Source organism: Molothrus ater, chromosome Z (genome assembly GCF_012460135.2).
Source record: "Molothrus ater isolate BHLD 08-10-18 breed brown headed cowbird chromosome Z, BPBGC_Mater_1.1, whole genome shotgun sequence".
Lineage (NCBI taxonomy): Eukaryota > Metazoa > Chordata > Aves > Passeriformes > Icteridae > Molothrus > Molothrus ater.
The window spans coordinates 9,632,875-9,649,070 of record NC_050511.2 but is presented as its reverse complement, the minus strand read 5'-3'; the positions used below and the strand labels follow the sequence as shown (position 1 = coordinate 9,649,070).

The 16,196-nt window shown below is 60.2% G+C and overlaps 1 protein-coding gene across 1 annotated transcript; it reads right to left on the bottom strand.

Annotated features, from left to right (window-relative positions):
• Positions 1-741: 741 nt before the first annotated feature.
• TESK1 (testis associated actin remodelling kinase 1) lies at positions 742-13,022 on the bottom strand. Its single transcript, XM_036403697.2, has 10 exons — positions 12,659-13,022; positions 5,769-5,890; positions 5,589-5,637; positions 5,219-5,365; positions 4,955-5,037; positions 4,158-4,248; positions 3,855-3,938; positions 3,310-3,399; positions 2,995-3,145; positions 742-2,754 (listed from the first exon to the last, which is right to left on the bottom strand). Exons 1-10 carry the CDS (start codon positions 12,875-12,877, stop codon positions 1,715-1,717), a joined length of 2,076 nt encoding a protein of 691 aa, XP_036259590.1. The 5' UTR covers positions 12,878-13,022; the 3' UTR covers positions 742-1,714.
• Positions 13,023-16,196: the final 3,174 nt, after the last annotated feature.

Below are 16,196 nucleotides of genomic sequence, written 5' to 3'. Positions count from 1 at the left end.
GCACCCAAGGAGGGAAGCTGAGCCTGAACCGGCCTGTGCCTGTGCTGACGTTTGGGGATTTTTTTTGCGCTAATTAGAAAGTAGAGCAACGACCTTTAGGGTCCCACGGTGTGATTGTGCTATTCAAAAGCAAAAGTTAACTCAGGCACTTGTAGCAGGCCGACGCTTTGCAAGACAACTCATCAGGACTTAAAATAGCTGCTAGACACGTGCACATGTGAAGATTAAGCAAAGCAGCCCTGATGTAATACTGTGGCCAGGTGAGAGCAGAGGAAGTGATGTTCAACCAGGCGAAAATGCTCTCGGTTTATGATAAGGTTGTGTGTGCCATATATAGTTGATGAACTGCTGTGTGAGTAAGCTTGCATGAAGAGCAAAAGGGTGTTAAAGGCAGGCTTTTTGGAGGGGTCATGTGTCACTCGTCTGTCTTGTCTGCTGGCTAAACTCACTTTATAGCAATAAAGAGACCCAGTTTGTCTGCTCTTTGTTTTCTTGTACACCACAGCAAACACTGTGGATTCAAAGGCATGAACTCAAAGAACCTAAATAATGAAAGAGAATTTGTCTGAAGGCATCTCAATCGAGATGGGTGCTTTAGGGCAGTTGAGATCTTGGGTTGACCCAATCTGGTTTGCAGTCCTGGAGGAGTTCCCCTCCTCCAGGAGAGTGCCCAGGCAAGACCATGCAACCTTCTGGGCCCGTATCTGATGTGTATCCAAGAGACAGAACCAGCAGTCAGAGTTGCTGGGACATTCAGTTTTTAATGAACACTTTAAATAAGCTGGGTATATATTACTAGCAATTATTATTAATAATAATAAAAAACACAAAGAGTTCTGCATTCACCAGTGCATTGTGCAGGAGGGAGGAAAGCCGGCTCCCACCCTTGCCGGGGGCCAGGCAGCCTAGCTGTGCTGCCCACTGGCCCCATCCCCATGATGCCAGGATGGCATCCTGGCCCCTCTGCCAGCATCCTGCTCCCAAACCTGCGTGCCAGGGAGATGTGAGGCACTGTGCTGACTCAGCACCCAACCCTCAGCATCGGTCAGGCAGGGACAACCCCAGTGCTGGCAATCCTCCCCGTGCACTGCCCACAGGCATTGCCCCTCTACGGTCCCCTGCCCTCTTCTCCCCATGTCAGGGACTGGCTGTGCTCCCCACGCTTATGGACACACATGGGTTCACCCACCAGCCCCCCAGGATCCCCAAAAACACACATACACACGCTGACCTCTCTACCCCCGCCCAGTCCCTCTCACCCGCCTGGGTGCAGGGAACTCCCAGTTCTCCCAAGGTAGCAGGCCCATTGTAAACCCCTCTGCAAGAGCCTGCAGAGGGGTGAGCCCTTGGGGAAAGGGGGTCCTGGATCCAGGGCTTGAGCCCCGTGGCCCCCGCGGGGGACCAGCCCTGCCACTCGGGGCAGTGCTCAGGGCAGCAGTGTTATTGCACTTTGGTCCCCAGCAGAGACCCAGCCCACCTCCAGGGTTCCCTGCAGATCCCCAAGGCTGATCCTGGTGGGGTGAGTGCCTGAGTGCCTGGGCAGCACCGCGGCAGCCACAGCACTTGGCACCATAGCCACTGGTGGCCACCACGTGCCGAGTGATGACAGACCGTGGGATGTGCCAGACCGTGGCTCCTGCACTGCCCAGTGCTGTGGCTGCAGAGGGGTGCAAGGGGCAGCTGGACTCAGCCCCACTCCCCAGGGTCCCCATCACTAGGACTGTGCCTCCGGCAGCTTCAGGCTGGGCTCAGCCAGCACTGGCCCCGGGGCTTTCTGGTGTTGGCCCCGATCATGGCAGACGAGGCTTTTGGCCTCGCAGTTGAGGTTCTGGTAGCGGGGCGGGCTGGGCGCTGGCCGGTGGCAGATGGAGGCAAAGCTGAAGCTGAAGGGACTGAGGCAGCAGCCAGGGCAGGGCAGCACTTCGTCCTGCTCCAGCATGGCACCAGAGCTGTGCCCAGGCAGCATGGCCGAGCGCTCCGTCCGCTCCAGCGCTGCTGCACAGGAGATGCTGAGCTCAGAGAAGCCGTGCTCCAGCCCGCTGCCCCAGGCCAGAGGTTTGCTGACCATCATGTGGTTGTTGTTGATGAGGAGCCCGTTGGGGGCCCGCACGTCTGGCTGCCAGGCCCGTGTACCCGAGGATGAGGTGCGGATGAAGTTGCTGTTGAGGGGCAGCGGGGTGGGCTGCGGCAGCTCAGAGCTGTCTGGGCCGCAGTCCATCTGCTCCCCTGCCTTGGAGCTGGGGCTGGGGGCTCCTCCCCAGGCTGGGGGAGGAAGGAGGGCAGGGGGCTGGGGGTCAGTGGGATGAGAGGACCCCATAGCCAGCTCCAGGCCCCCCCGGTGGGGCAGCTCGGGAGAGGAGGGCAGAGAGTGGCACTTGCGGGGGCTGGTGGCGGGTGCTGAGAAGTCGCACTGCACCTCCACGGCGGGCTCAGGCGTCACGGGGCTGCTGAGCTGCAGCGGGGCAGGGGGCGGCAGGTCGAAGGTGAGCGAGATGACCGACTTGCTCGGCGTGTCAAAGAGCTTGATCTTCCCCCCCTTCAGGTCCTCACGCTGGGAGAAGGGGTTGACACGGGGGGACGTCTCCTTGGACCTGGCCCCGCTGCAAGGCTCCAGCGGCCACAGCAGGGCAGGTGACTTGGAAGGGAACATGTCAGACTGGCTGCGGGACAGGCGCTGGTCTGGCTGCAGGTGCTGTGTACCCAGCTCACGCAGGGGTGACTGCTCGGTGTGGCTGGCTGACCTCCTGGCCACCCCTGGGCATGGGCACAGAAGAGTGTCACCAGCAGCCAGCAGCTGCCCATGTGGGGTGCTATGGGCTGTCAGGCACCCAACAAAGTAGGGGTGCACCCCAAGGGAGGAACAGGGATCAGCTCTATCCCACAGACCTCACACACCACTGTCTCCTCCCCTACAGCTGACGGAGTGGGATGGGAAACCCCACACTCCCCCACCTTTACACCTGGCTATGGCCTGTCCCCAAGACGCCCACATACCAGTGAGTGTGGCTGCAGCTCCAGATGCAGGCAGACTCTCCCCAATGCCAAACAGGGTGGTCCTGGCACCCTCGGCGCCCAGCTGGTGCTGCAGGATGCTCTCCAGGCACTGCGTGATTTCCAGGAATGAGGGGCGGGAGGTGGGCTCCATCTGTGGGCAGCAGAGATTCCCCGTCAGGGCTGTGCCTCCTCAAGCACCCCAGGAAGCCCTGCAGAGCAGAGGCAGCTTCCCGCTCGCCCTGTGAGCAGGCAAGGCAGCCTGTCCTGCCCGCCTGCCCTGGCTGGGAAGGGCAGTCAGCAGAGGTGGAGTCTCACACTGCAGCAGTGAAAAGCCAGCTGGAGGAAGGCCGCTGGGCAGTCAATTCCCACCATGGTGCGGAAAGTGGTGACGTCCAGACCAAAATCCTGCATCAGGGAAAGGAAGAAGAGTAAGGCTGGGTCTCCTGGGGCACCACAAGGCCCACAGGACCCAACATGGGCTGGCCCCCTACCCCCTGCACTGTCACACAGGACCGTGGACCTGGAAGCACCCCAGCAGGGACACAGCAGGGGAGGACTCTGATGTCACCCCAAGTTGGGCTAAGGTTGGGGGATATTATGACACAGATACCACTTCTGCCCTCTGCCTGAATGCAACTGCCCTGTTCTCCTTTCCAAGCTCACTATGGGTTCTGAGGTTACCGGCAGAGACCATCCCTCCCTGGGCAGCAAGGGGAACACAGCACCCCGGCCCTGAGATGTGGGACCAGTCCTGCACATAGGGCTCTGCCCAACACAGAATGCCCCCCACCCCTTGTTTGATGAAGTGGTCCCTGCCCCAGTGCTGCTGCCCACAATCCCCATTCCCATCCCAGAGTCACCTCAGTGCGGGGCAGGTAGTCGGGGTCAGCTGGCACACGAGCGATGGTCTCACACAGGATGATGCCGTATGCAAACACATCGGCCTGCAAAGAGCAGGGACTCATCAGGGCACCCTGCAGCCCCGAGCTGATGTGCCCACCACACTGCAAGGCCACAGCCCTTCTCCTCCCTGCAGAGCCACACTGGAGCTCTGGCACCTTGTCACCAGAGGGATGCCCAATTCCTTCCCTCTGGATGCACTCCAGGACTGCAAGCCACTGGCAGCACAAGCCTGAGTAAAGCCCCACACAGGGCAGCCTCACCTTCTCGTTGTAGATCTCCCCACGCAGCACCTCGGGTGCCATCCAGTACGGGGAGCCCACCACGGCCAGCGGCTCCTTCTCGCTGCCCTCACTAGGAGACATGGGGAATATCAGAGGCTGCCCAGTCCCCCACATATCCAACCTCCCACCCTCCTGCTGCAGCAGCCCAGATCACCATCTCCATCTCCTCTCCTGGGCTAAGCCTCTTCCATGCACTCTACAAACTCATCTCTCCCCAGTCACACCACCCTCTTCTCTATCCCCTCCTAGCCTTTCCCAAACTGCTCCTGGAGTCATCCCTGCCAGGGACTATCTCACCACCCTCACTCCTGTGGCAGCACCTCTCTGGCCACAGAGAGCAATGCATAACTTTCCAGGCATTACCGTGGGCAAGGCCGTGAGAAGATCAGAGAAAAGAATGCTAAGCAACTCTTATCTTCACTTGCTGCATCTGTTGTTGTGAACATGTGGAATGTGTTATGGAGATTTGTTTACCAAAGGGTGATTTCTTAACTGACCACTGGTGGTGGTGTTTGGATTGAAGGACCAATTGGGTTCACCTGTATCGTGACTGTCTGATAAGGGTGATGGGTTTCTTAATAAGTGTAGTATAATAAAGTGATTGATCAGCCTTCTGAGAGTCATGGAGTCAATGCTAATTATTACCCCTTCGGGGACGCCCTGTGGCAACACCATTCCTACCCTTTTAGCTGCACCCCCAACGTCCATCCCTCTCCAGCTTCTGCTCTGAGTGGGCTCCAAGGATGGGGATGGACAGGCAGATGCTGCCCACGTACCTGTAGGTGGGGATCTTTTCTGCCAAGCCGAAGTCACCCACTACAGCTGTGTAGCCACTGGCCTCGCAGCGCACCAGGCAGTTCTGTGGGCACAGGAGGACCTGTCACACCAAGTGCACCAGCCCTACCTCCCTGGCCAGTGGCTTCAGGATGCCCCAGCACAGCACAGCCTCCTGCTCCCCAGCCTGCCATACCTGGGGCAGCAAGGCAGCAACACGGGTATGGGACAACACAGGTAATGTGGTGCCCTGGGACATCCCGTACCTTGGAGGTGAGGTCACGGTGGAAAATGCCCTTGGAGTGCAGGTAGCGTAGGCCATGGGCGATGTCGAGGGCCAGCTTGACACGCATGGACCAGGAGAGGGGCACAGGGCTGTCCAGCAGCTGCTCCAGGTTCCCACCGTTGATGTACTGATGGAGAGAGCCAGGCCATTGCATCACAGCATCCCTCCCCTCCCTAACACTGCATGCCCATCTCTCCTCCTAATGCATATTCCAACCAACCCACACCACAGCCTCCCAGCAGGCCTTGTCTGCACATGTCACAGGCCAAGAATGTGTCCCCATAGGCGTCACTGTCCCTTCCCCAGGCTTGCAGGAACCCCGAGACTCACGGCTGTTGCCACACTCTTACCTCTGTCAATGCATGCAGCTGTCCCTGGTGCACACACACCCCCATGAACCTGTGAGACAGAGGGGATCTGAGGGTGGCTGTGGCAGGGCCCAGCCCCAAGAGCTTATCCAGCAGCAGCAGTAGCTCTAAACCCCCAGGCTTGGGAAAAGGGGGGGCTGGCAGTGGGGAAGCAGGTCCTACCTGAGGATGTTGGGGTGCGAGAGGCGGTTCATCAGCTGCACCTCCCGCAGCATGTTGCCCCGGTTGCTGGTCAGCTTGTTCATCTTCAGCACCATGATCTGCCCCGACTGCCGGTGCCGCACCTGGACGGGATGCAGGGAAGGCTGAGTCCCACCTCTGCAGCCCCCATGGACACCAGGCTTCACCCGGCTCCCATCCCAGCCCAGAGAGGGGAGCTAAGCATCCCACAGCACCCCAGGGACCACCAGGGCTAGGGGGGCACTTTCCCCACATCTTCAAGCACTCCCAGGACTGATGACACACAGCCCCATCCTTCCTGGGGCACCCTGCTTGTTATGGTCCCTCCACCATGCTACACTGCCCTGAACTCTGAGAGGCAACAACAGCTCCTATAAGCTGCGAGCCCAGCTCCACTCTAAGAACAGGCAGGTACACGACTGGGGAGCATCAGGGACGACTGGTTTTGGGTCAGCACCACCCAGCCAGACCCTACCAGCAGAGGGTGGAGCAAAGAGGGGGTACACTGCCCCTCGGAACCAGCTCTAGGTGTGGCCAGCTGTAGTGCTTGACCCTAGTCTGGCAGGGCATGGAGCCTGGATGAGCTGTATATTTAGCCAGCCCCAGCCCTACACTGTCATGCGATCTGGGGGCCTGGTCCCCCGCCAAGAACAGCAGCTGGAGCATGGCCAAGCACGGACACCCCGTCCATCTGCAGCTCCCTGGCATGTGCAGGGCAAGGGAAGAGCACGGGATGCCCTGACCTAACACTGTTATGGGGGGACCAAACCAGTGTTGAGGGTCCCCTCCTGAGCAGGTGCTGGGGGTGGGATGCCACCCCTGCCTCGGAGCAGCAGCTGCCTGGGGGGAAAACCCAGTGGATCCCAGCTGCCCCCCAGCACACACGGAGCTGTGCACGGCGGCGCAGGCATTCCTCAGCACTGCCGTCAGCTCCCTGCTCTTCTCCTTTTTAGTCAATGCTGGTTGAGGCTGCTGAGCTGGTGCCAGCCCCTGGCCAGCCCCACAACACCCCCACAACACCCCTCACGTCAGGGATTGCCTTCCCAGGAAAAACACAGGGGGTTGGCTGGAGGCAGGATGTCCAGCACCCCCGTCCTGCTCACAGCTTGGCCCTTGTCCCCATCACAAGAGAGGGAGGCTGGCATGCTGGCCCCTCCAGGGCTCTCCTCTCACCCCATGGCCGGCACTGCTCCCTGGGATGCATGCCATGATGGGGATCTATCCAGCAGGAAACACCCAGGGGACGGGGCAGCAGCACATGCCTTCAAAAGGCCCTGGGGAAAATGAGTGCTCTATGAAAGTCCTTCTACATGTCTGTGTGCACTGATGCCAAACCAGTACCAGTCAGAGTGGAAGTGAGAGGCAATAACTGCCGTGCCACCATCAGCTCACTGAGCTCATGGAGAGGCTTTGAATAATTCAGCAGACACCTGCCTGTGGGGACTCCGCTCCAGTTACACCTGTGCCACCTCCAGCCAGCCCCAGACAGCCAGCTGGCACTCCTGACCCACCAACAGGGGCCACGTGACAGCAGAGCTCAGAATGGACCCTGACAAGTGGCAAGGGGACAGCCCAGACACCTGCCACCACAGGCCCCTATGCTGGCACCCCACCATGCTGCAGGGAGAAGGGAGGGTGGATTTCCCCATGTCTCCTCCTTGCTGAGCACTGGACATACTGAGCTCCTGGGTTCAGGGAGAGCCTGTCCCAGGGTGAAACTGCAGTGCCTGCTGTGGGGAACACCCAGAGCACTCCCTCTAATGGGGCTCCAAGTCCTCCCTGTGCTCACTACCCTCCTCACCACACCACTGCCCAGCAGCACCTGGAACTGCTGCCAATGCCATCCTGACATCCTAGGACTCCTTGGTCACACATGTACCAAGGGCAAGGGGCAACCCCACCCCATCTCACCCATCGCTGTCCTTCCTCCACCCCATCCCTGTCGGTGGGGCAGCTGAGGGCAGCACCAGAAACAGAAACTGGGCTCTCAGCCAGGCTTCAGCGCAGGCTTTAAGGAGGTGGCCTGCACGACCAAAGCAGGGTGGGCACAGTCTCCCTTGGTCTCTCCAGCTCCCCATGGGGCCGGGGGTTGAGGAGGGCAGAGCCTGGTCAAGGCCAGCAGGATCCACAGCCTTGCCCAGCCTGTGGCACAGGGCACTGCCCAGCAAAAGCTATCATTCCTGACCCAGCTCTCCTGGTGGCAGTGCTTCCTTCCCTTCCCACGCCACGTGGGGCTGGCAGGACTGGCTGGGTCAGTTTGGCTGGCACCAGCAGCTGTCAGACAGCAGGACCGGGCTCAGTGTTGCAGGCAGGCTCATGCCCGCCGGGATGGCTGGAGGCGGCACGGCTCCGGCGCCATGCGCCCACGCCAGGAATGCTGTGTGGCATGCACAGGGCTGGCACTTGGTGGCCATGGCCGCAGGGCTGGCCAGCTCCCTGCCAGCAGTGGCAGCCCTGCATCAGGGAGCAGCATCTGGTGGGCACCAGCTCAGCCCCACACGGTTGGCAGGTGCCCGTGGCTGAATTCCACATTAAAAAGCCACCTGCCATTGGAATAGGCTGAGTGAGGGCTGAGTGCAGTCACATGGGGTTGGACACCTTAAGATTGGAGGAGAGGCAGCCTGGGGGAGGGAAGGTCTTGCGAAAGCTGCTTCTTCAGGAATTATCCCAGAGATCCCAGGAGCTCCTGCCCAGTACAGTCCTGCCCCAACGTTGTTTTCTGTGATTCCATCCCCATGGGGCATGATGTCCTTGAGGCTGTCCAATGAACTCACTTGTGAGGCCCTGTTCTGCCAACTCCCCTGCAAGGCGAGCCCACACCTGGGACAGCTCAAGGCCAGCCCAGACCTGGGACAGCAGGGAAGGAGTTATGCTCCCTTTCCATGACTCCCACAGGCACTGGCCAGTTTACCCAGTCTGTCCAGGTGCCAGCACCAGCCCAGCACCCTGGCCACCCCCTGACACAGACCCAGCAGCAAAGGGCATCAGCCACGGCTGCAGGGGGCTCGAAGCCCCCCACTAAGGAGGTTTCCTCCCTCACTAACGTCCAGAGAAGGCAGCAGGCAGCACAACCTCCTCGGGCAGGAAGGTGTCCCCTCTCGCCTCTCTCATGCACCCTGGCATGGTGCCCAGGAATCCCAGTGCATTCCCTGGAGCTGAGCTCAGCCGGGCAGCCGTGTGGGGCTGCAGGGGGAGGGCAAGCCACTTGTCCCCCACCCTGCAGGAAACAGGCAAGCCCTCACCCCTCACCGATGCTCCCTGGCATCCCACATGGCCGGTCCATTCAGGGGGTACCGCGGGTGAGCCAGGGTGCTGTGGCATGTTGGTCCCCATCCCATCTGCCGCCAGCACACAGGGCTGGGGGATGGGCCGGGCTGGCGGCAGCCCCAGCCTGGGCACAAGGGATCTGAGCTCTTTTAACAGCGGAAATTAGAGTCTTATTTAAAGAGCATGCTAATCAGAGCAAGCAGACGGCCTGCTCCCTCCCCACAGCCGGCACTCCCGTCTAGACATGGGGCAAAGCTCCCTGACATCTCCCCATCCGGAGGTCTCAGCAGCCACCCCCCCTGCAGCCTGCACTGGGGACAGCCTGGCACACTGCCCCACCCTCTGCTTATTCCCCTGCCCCACACAGGCAGGGCACAGTCACACAGGGACACCATCCTGCACCCGTCACCCCAGAGAGTTCTGTGGGGAACACAGGAGGGGGACAAGGGAGTTAGCAATGCCACTGGTAACCCACAGCCACCTACAACAACTGCATCTGAGCTCACAGGAATCCCAGTAACACAACAGGCTGGGGCTGGAAAGCGTGCTCATCAAATGGAAAAGGCAGAATCAGTCAAGACAGACTTTGAGGATGAGACAAAGCACCTGTTCCTGGAGGGTGTTTGAGCACCAGCAACCCCCACCTCCTGTTCTCCCAGGAGCAGCACTGTGGGCACAGCAGGGGCCGGGGCAGTGCCAGTGTTACATTGTGGTGGCAGATCACTGCCTGGCCTGACTGGCGAGCCTGGAGCATGCCCTGTGATAGAGCAGGAGAGGGGCTGGCAGGTCTCCAGCTGGTCAGCACAACACGTTTCCTGTGCCCAGGACTCCCAAGCGGCAGCTGCGGGGCCAGGGCTGCTCCCAGCCTTGCCATGGCTGGCTGACCTTGGCTAATTCACTTCCTCCCTGCCTGCCTTAGTTTCCCCATCAGTGTCACGCTGCTTCATTCTGCTCTGTAAAACGAGGCAAGGTTCCTGATGAAGGGCAGCAGATAAGAGGAAGGGACTTGCTCCATTAGTTGCACTGGAAAATCGGAAGTAAATAGAAAACTCCAAAGGTTGGTGGGGAAGTGAGTAGAGAGACGGGCAAGTGACAGTGATGCCAAAACCCTCTCCTGAGCTATGCCCATGCTGGAAGCTGCTAAACCACACACACACACAACATGGAAATGGGGTGCTGGACAGAGCACATCATAGAGCTGCACCCTGGGAGATGGCATTTCCAAGAGGATGTGCAACATCAGGGCATGAGGCTGAGATTCAGATGAGTGAAGGCCTCTGGATAATGCCCCAAGGATGCTGCCCACAGCCCCTGAGTCTGCTGCAGCCAGCACATGGGAAAGTAAGACAGGGATTTGAGGAAGAGATGCAACAATGGTTTAAGGGCTGGAGAAAATGCCTGGCACAAACAGACCTGGCTCAATCTGCTCAGTCAATTGGAAATAGAGAGGTGGCTTCCTGCAATGTCTGTGTATCTGAGAAAATGGGGGGGCTAGTGCCCCTGAAATTGCACAGGGAAAGGCAATGAGAACCAGCTGCTCCAGAGGGAAAACAGCCCTGCTCTGCAGCCCAGTGGGGAATCAGCTATGAACAAGTGCCATGAAAAAGAGCAGCTTCTTGTCACTGGTGTCTCCTGTTTGCTCTGGACAGCTTTTTTGAGAGAGGTGCTTGACTGGAGGGGCTAGCTTGGGACACCAGGGCTAGGACACACTGAGCCCTTTGGTTTTAATGCTGAGAAGACAGTCAGATGCTTGTCAGCACCCTGCCTGGTCCTGGCTCAGCTCCACACCAGGATCGAGCTACCTGTGCAGGGGCAGAGATGTCAAGGTCCCCTCCCTGTCCCCCTCACCCACCAAGGCTGGAATGACATACGGCTCAGGAGCCACACAGAGCAGGCAGATTCAAGTGCCCACAGCCTTGGAAAGCTACAGAAGGAGCAAGGGAGGTGGGAGGAAAATGGGTCCTGGGCTGCCCTGCCAAGCCCTGTCCTCCTCGCAAGCTCTGGCGGCCAAACCCCAGCTCAGATCCCGGGCTTACCCCACCATCCTGCTGAGCTCTTGGACTCAATCCACCGCACGAGCACAAAGCCCCATCTGGCCCCCTCCCATCCCTGCTTCCTTGCCACCATGCACACATGTCGACGACTGATCCTGATCCCTTCCCACCCCTCAACCTTCACCAGTCCCCCAAATCCTACGTGCCAGTGGCCCTACAAGAACCTGAAGAGTGTATGGGAGAAGGAGCATTTTGTGGCTCCTGCAGAGAGTGGGAAAACAAACAGCGAGGCAAGAGGAGACTGTGGCCTCGCTGAGACACGGGAGCATCCATTATTAAAGAGCCATATCCACGCCTGACATTATTAAATGCCTCCCTCTGCTTCAAGGTGCTGTTGTGTACTCCAAGCCAGAGATCAATAGCAGAAACCCAGCCAGCAGGGAGGTCATGGCTCCACTGGGAGCTCCAGAGGGAAGCATGGAGGAGAGGGACCTCTCTGCACATTCTCCATGGCCCCTCACAGGACACCTCTTTGGTGGCTGAAGAGGAAACAGGTCTTGGGGTCCCACTGCTGAGTGGGGAATGGTGTCAGGGCTGGAGAGGGACCCCAGGGTACTGCCAGGATGTGAATGTCCTGATGGTTGTGCTGCCTGTGACCTCAGTGACTGTGGTGGCAGGTAGTGGGGATTGTGCCCAGCCCTAAGATGCTCTTTGAGGGATACGAAGCTACTAGATCACCACTTAAGGGCAGTGCTAGCCCGTGGCTTATGGTATATAAGTATATATGGTACCTTAAGTGATGCTGAGGCTCAAAACAACACATGCACACACCTCCCCTCTGCCGGGAGAGGTAGTGGTGACACCGAGGCACAGCCCTTCGTCCCCAGCAGCAGGGCACTGGCCTGGCAGGATACTGCCACCATGCACCTCTGCCTCACTGTCCGAGCTCCCCACCAGCACTCACACACCTCTATCCTGGGCATGGGCCACACACAGCCATCCCCACCCTGACAGTCACAGAGAGGATAGAGGACAAAGGCAGCTCTGGGGGCTCAGCCAGGAGTCAGCCCCCTGCTCTTCTACGGCATCACACCCCTGTCCCACAGCCAAACACCTTCGTGGGGGTCCCGCGGGGAATCCTGCACATCACCTGCTCAGCAGGCCCGGCAACGCCGGACATCACCTTGGAGTGGCTAGGAACGCTACCTGGATTCCCTGCCACCGGCATACCCCGGGCGGGCTCGGCTGTCCAGCCTTGTGACAGCCGGGGGTCCCCGGGGCTCGGCTGCCCGGCACCGACCCCCCGCGCACCCCACGGCGCGGCGCTCGGAGCGCTCAGCCTCCCCGGCTGTAAACAGAGCCGCCGCTCCCCTCCCCCTGCCCGGGGCGATGGAGGCACAACGCCCCGGCCGGGACGGGGCGAGCGCGGCGTGCCCAGGTCCGCTCCGCACGGCACCGCCCGGAGCAGCCCCCAGCCTCGCCCGGCTGCCGGGGGATCGCGGTCCCCAGCCGAGGGCGCGGCCGGGGCTGCGCTGTTGCCGCGGTCCCGGGGGACGCCCGATCCCGGCGGGATGCCCCGCGGCCCGCCATCCCCGCTCCCGCCCCGCACACCTTGAAGACCTCGGAGAAGAAGCCGGCCCCGATCTTCTCGCAGTAGAAGTCGTCGATGCGCGCCAGGGTGGAGACGGCGCTGCGCAGCGCCCGGTACGAGGAGGGCCGCAGCCGCCCGCAGCCCGGCCACGGCCCCGCCGCCTCCCCCTCGCCCTCCCCGGGCCGCCGCGGCAGCTTCTCCCACTCCATGTCGGTCCCGCCGAGCACCCCCAGCGCCATTCACATCCCCGCCGGGGCAGCCGCGCGGCCGGGGCGCCGCCGCTCTCCCGGCCCCCGGGGCGATGCTAGCGGCGGCGGCGGCGGCGGCGGCGGCGCGGGGCGGGCGGCGCTCCGGGGCGCTCCGCGCTCATGGCCCGGCGCCGGCGCCCCCCCGACCCCTGCCGCGGCCCGGCGCTGCGCCTCCGCCGCCCCGAGCGCTGGCACCGGCGGGGCGGGGCTGGGGCGGGGACAGCCCTTAACTCCTTGGGACCCGCCGGCGTCGCCGCCGAGCGCGGCGGGAGAGCCCCCCCGCCACCGCCCTGCCCCGCCCCGCGCTGCCCGCCCGGTCCCGCACGCCGCGGTGTCCCCGTCCACCGCACCGGGCTCCGGTGGGTGCCGAGAGGGCGTCTCCCTACGCGCCAGAGTGTGCTGTGAGGCCCTGAGATCCCGGGGCAGAGCTTGGGCACACTCCACGGACACAGGGCTTTGACTGTCCTCAACCCCTGGACGCGCCTTAGAGGCGTGGGAGTCTTCCTCCCCTGGGTCCCACCTGGATGCACATTGTAGGTGCGGGACTTCCTTTCTTCCCGGGGCCCTGCCGGGATTCCCCGTTTAGCTACGGGACTCTCTTTGTCTTTGTAGCACGCAGCTCCTGATGGACGGACAAAAGGCATGGATATCTGATCAGATCTCCCCATATATCCAGCCCCACCCTATACAGTGTTGTGGGACCAGTTCCCCCATACAAGTAGCTATTGGCAGCTTGAGCCCCCTTGGTAGAGGCTTGGATCTCTGCCCTTGGATCAGGGGCTCAGATTCTGTCCATGCACCCAGCCTGGGTGGTGTCCCAGGGGCACTGGATCTGTCCTCCGGAGGAGCAGGCAAAAGCAGCCTCTCAGTGACAGCATGCCCGGTGCCTGTGGCACCCTTTTGCCTTCCTTGTTTTCCTGAGCTCTTCCACTTCTCCCTGGTTTCCTTCTGCTTGCTGCTCCCCCACCTCAGGCCTTTTGCCTGCTCTGAGGCTGATCCGTCCTGTCCTTCCTGCCCAGGGACTTTCTGCAGCTGGATCTGCCCTTGCTCAGTCCCACACATTTTGCTGACGCTCTCCTTGGCATCCACCTGCCTATGCTGGCCCAGCCCTGCCCCAGCCTCCTCTCTGGGTGCTGCCACAGCCCTGACTCTGCAGCTCCCCTCAAACAGCTTTCCCCTGTGTGGCAGGACTGGCTGCACATGCCCTGCACCACTCCAGCTGGTTTTCCTGCTGGGAAAAGCAGCCACTTGGAGTATCTCTTGGTGTGGCATTTTTTCTGCCACTGCTTGGCTCCAGGTGCCATCAAGCACAACATAAACACCTTGGAGCATGAGCTGCGTTTTCTTCCTTGTCTCAGGAGGGAGAATAACCCTGTGGGCTAGAGCAGGGAACTGAGCCTCCCATTTATTTATAATGGGAACAGTGCCCTGCCCTCCCCCTAGGAATTCATGGTATTCCTGCTCTTCCAGGCCTGCAGAGGGAGTGGGTTTGTGCAGGGCAAGTTTCCTACATGTCGGGAGGCAGAGTCTGGGGATAGGGCTCAGCCAGTCCCTCTCTCATGGGGTCTGAGCCATCCTTTTCCTCACCAGTACCACTCCAGCCTGCCAGGGTGTTGGATAGCATGTGCCAGGAAGGCTTTTGCAGCCATGGGGTGGAGTGCTGTGCAACAGGCCACATTCTTACATTTCTTCAGCCTCACATGTCAGTCCTGCTGACAACAGCCTTGACAAAATGACAGGAGCAGCTCCATGGATGAGAAGAGAGAACAGCATCTGCCTGTGGGGTCAGGAGGCTTCAGTCTGTGCCCTCCTGCCTTGGTGTCCAGCTGTGGCTGCTCAGATGAGTGGCAGTGGGTGCCCACCCGGGCTCAGCCCTAGCACCTGAAATGTGAGCATGCTGATGAACCTGCAGCCCCATGAACAGCTCCTTGGTGGTTTGGGACACTGCTCAGAGGAGCACAGCACACCTGGGGCAACAAGGACAGCCTCTCCCTTCCACTTGAGTGTAGCAGATTCCTGATGGTCAAGGCACCACAGCAGGGATGGGGAGGCCTGGTGAGGCATCTTGAAGACAGAAACTCAGGACCACTGCCTGATCAGAGCTCCTACTGCTCACAAGTGACTGGGTTTACATCCAATTAAGTTGTAATGGATAAATTAAAGCCCTGGAGATGGCTCTGACTGTGGAAATTGCTGCTGCAGGATTTGCAGTCCCTTCTCTCATCAGCACTGGTAACTCTACTGTGCTATTTCCATCACGCTCTGCTCCTGCCTGGCACAGCAGGGCTGAGCTGAGACATGGCTAAAAGTCTCCAGTGCCCCAAATCCCTCCCATGGTGCAGGCAAGTACACTAAGCAGCTGGGTGCAAAGTCAGGCTGGGCTGAGCCTGCAGCAAACCCTGAATTAAGCTCCTCAATCCCTGTTGAGGAAAAGCAGGAAGGAGGTCTCCCTGGCTGTACTCTGCTCACGTGGATCTGCAGGGGAGAGAGGAGGGGGGCTTTGTCCTCCTTGCCCTTCTCTTTCTGGGCTCTACACCCCTCCTCTCCTGCAGAGAAAAGGCTCAGGGATTAGTAAACATCTTCACCCTGCCTGCTGGGAATTGTGCATCACCCAGGCAGAGCAGGGGTGGGAGCTTTCAACCAGCTTATGGAGGCTGGAGCTGTAGAAGTGCAGAGTTATCCTGTAAGGATCAGGGCACACTACAGTCACTGAGGTGGTGGGCTGGCCAGGCTCTGTGCAGGGCAGTGAGGGACGCAGGGGCTCTCCACACAGGAAACCTGGTCCTTGCTGCACTCCCACCTCTATTCCACAACAGCACTGTGGCACTGGGGTCCTGAGCCACCAGTAATCCACCCTGACCAAAGCCTTGCCCTGCTCAGAGCCCCAGAGCCAGAATGTGAGCAGTCCCCTCCTCTGCACCCATGTGCAAGAGCCCATCCCTACCTGAGACTCCTCTGCAAATGCTCTGGAAAATCAATGGCTGCTGCTGCCAGGGGTGTGCAGCCAGAGCAGGCACAAGGCTAAAGTGCACGAGGGTTTTCCAGCCTGGAGAGGCTGTGCAGACACAGGGGTGAGCAGGACAAAGAGCACTGGCTGACTCAACTTACTCCCTTTGGTGCTTGTCTCCAGAATGTGGGTGCAGCCTCTCGGTCCCAAGTTTCCTCTTTCCTTCTGTGCCAGGAGATCTCTGCTCTTTTCCCACACTACCACACATCACCCTGCAGATCTCCACCCCCAGGTCCTCTATGTTCCCCAGCTCCCTGTTTATGAGACAGCTGTTTCCTGAAAAACATCTCATGCTTTCTGCCC

Bases quoted from the DNA above. Each gene is read 5' to 3' on its own strand.
- TESK1 (XM_036403697.2), bottom strand. From the start codon at position 12,877: ATGGCGCTGGGGGTGCTCGGCGGGACCGACATGGAGTGGGAGAAGCTG. The intron at 5,638-5,768 runs GTAGGACCTGCT...TCTGTCTCACAG, and splicing joins TCGCACCCCAACATCCTCAG to GTTCATGGGGGTGTGTGTGC. The intron at 3,400-3,854 runs GTGACTCTGGGA...TCCCTGATGCAG, and splicing joins ACTACCTGCCCCGCACTGAG to GATTTTGGTCTGGACGTCAC.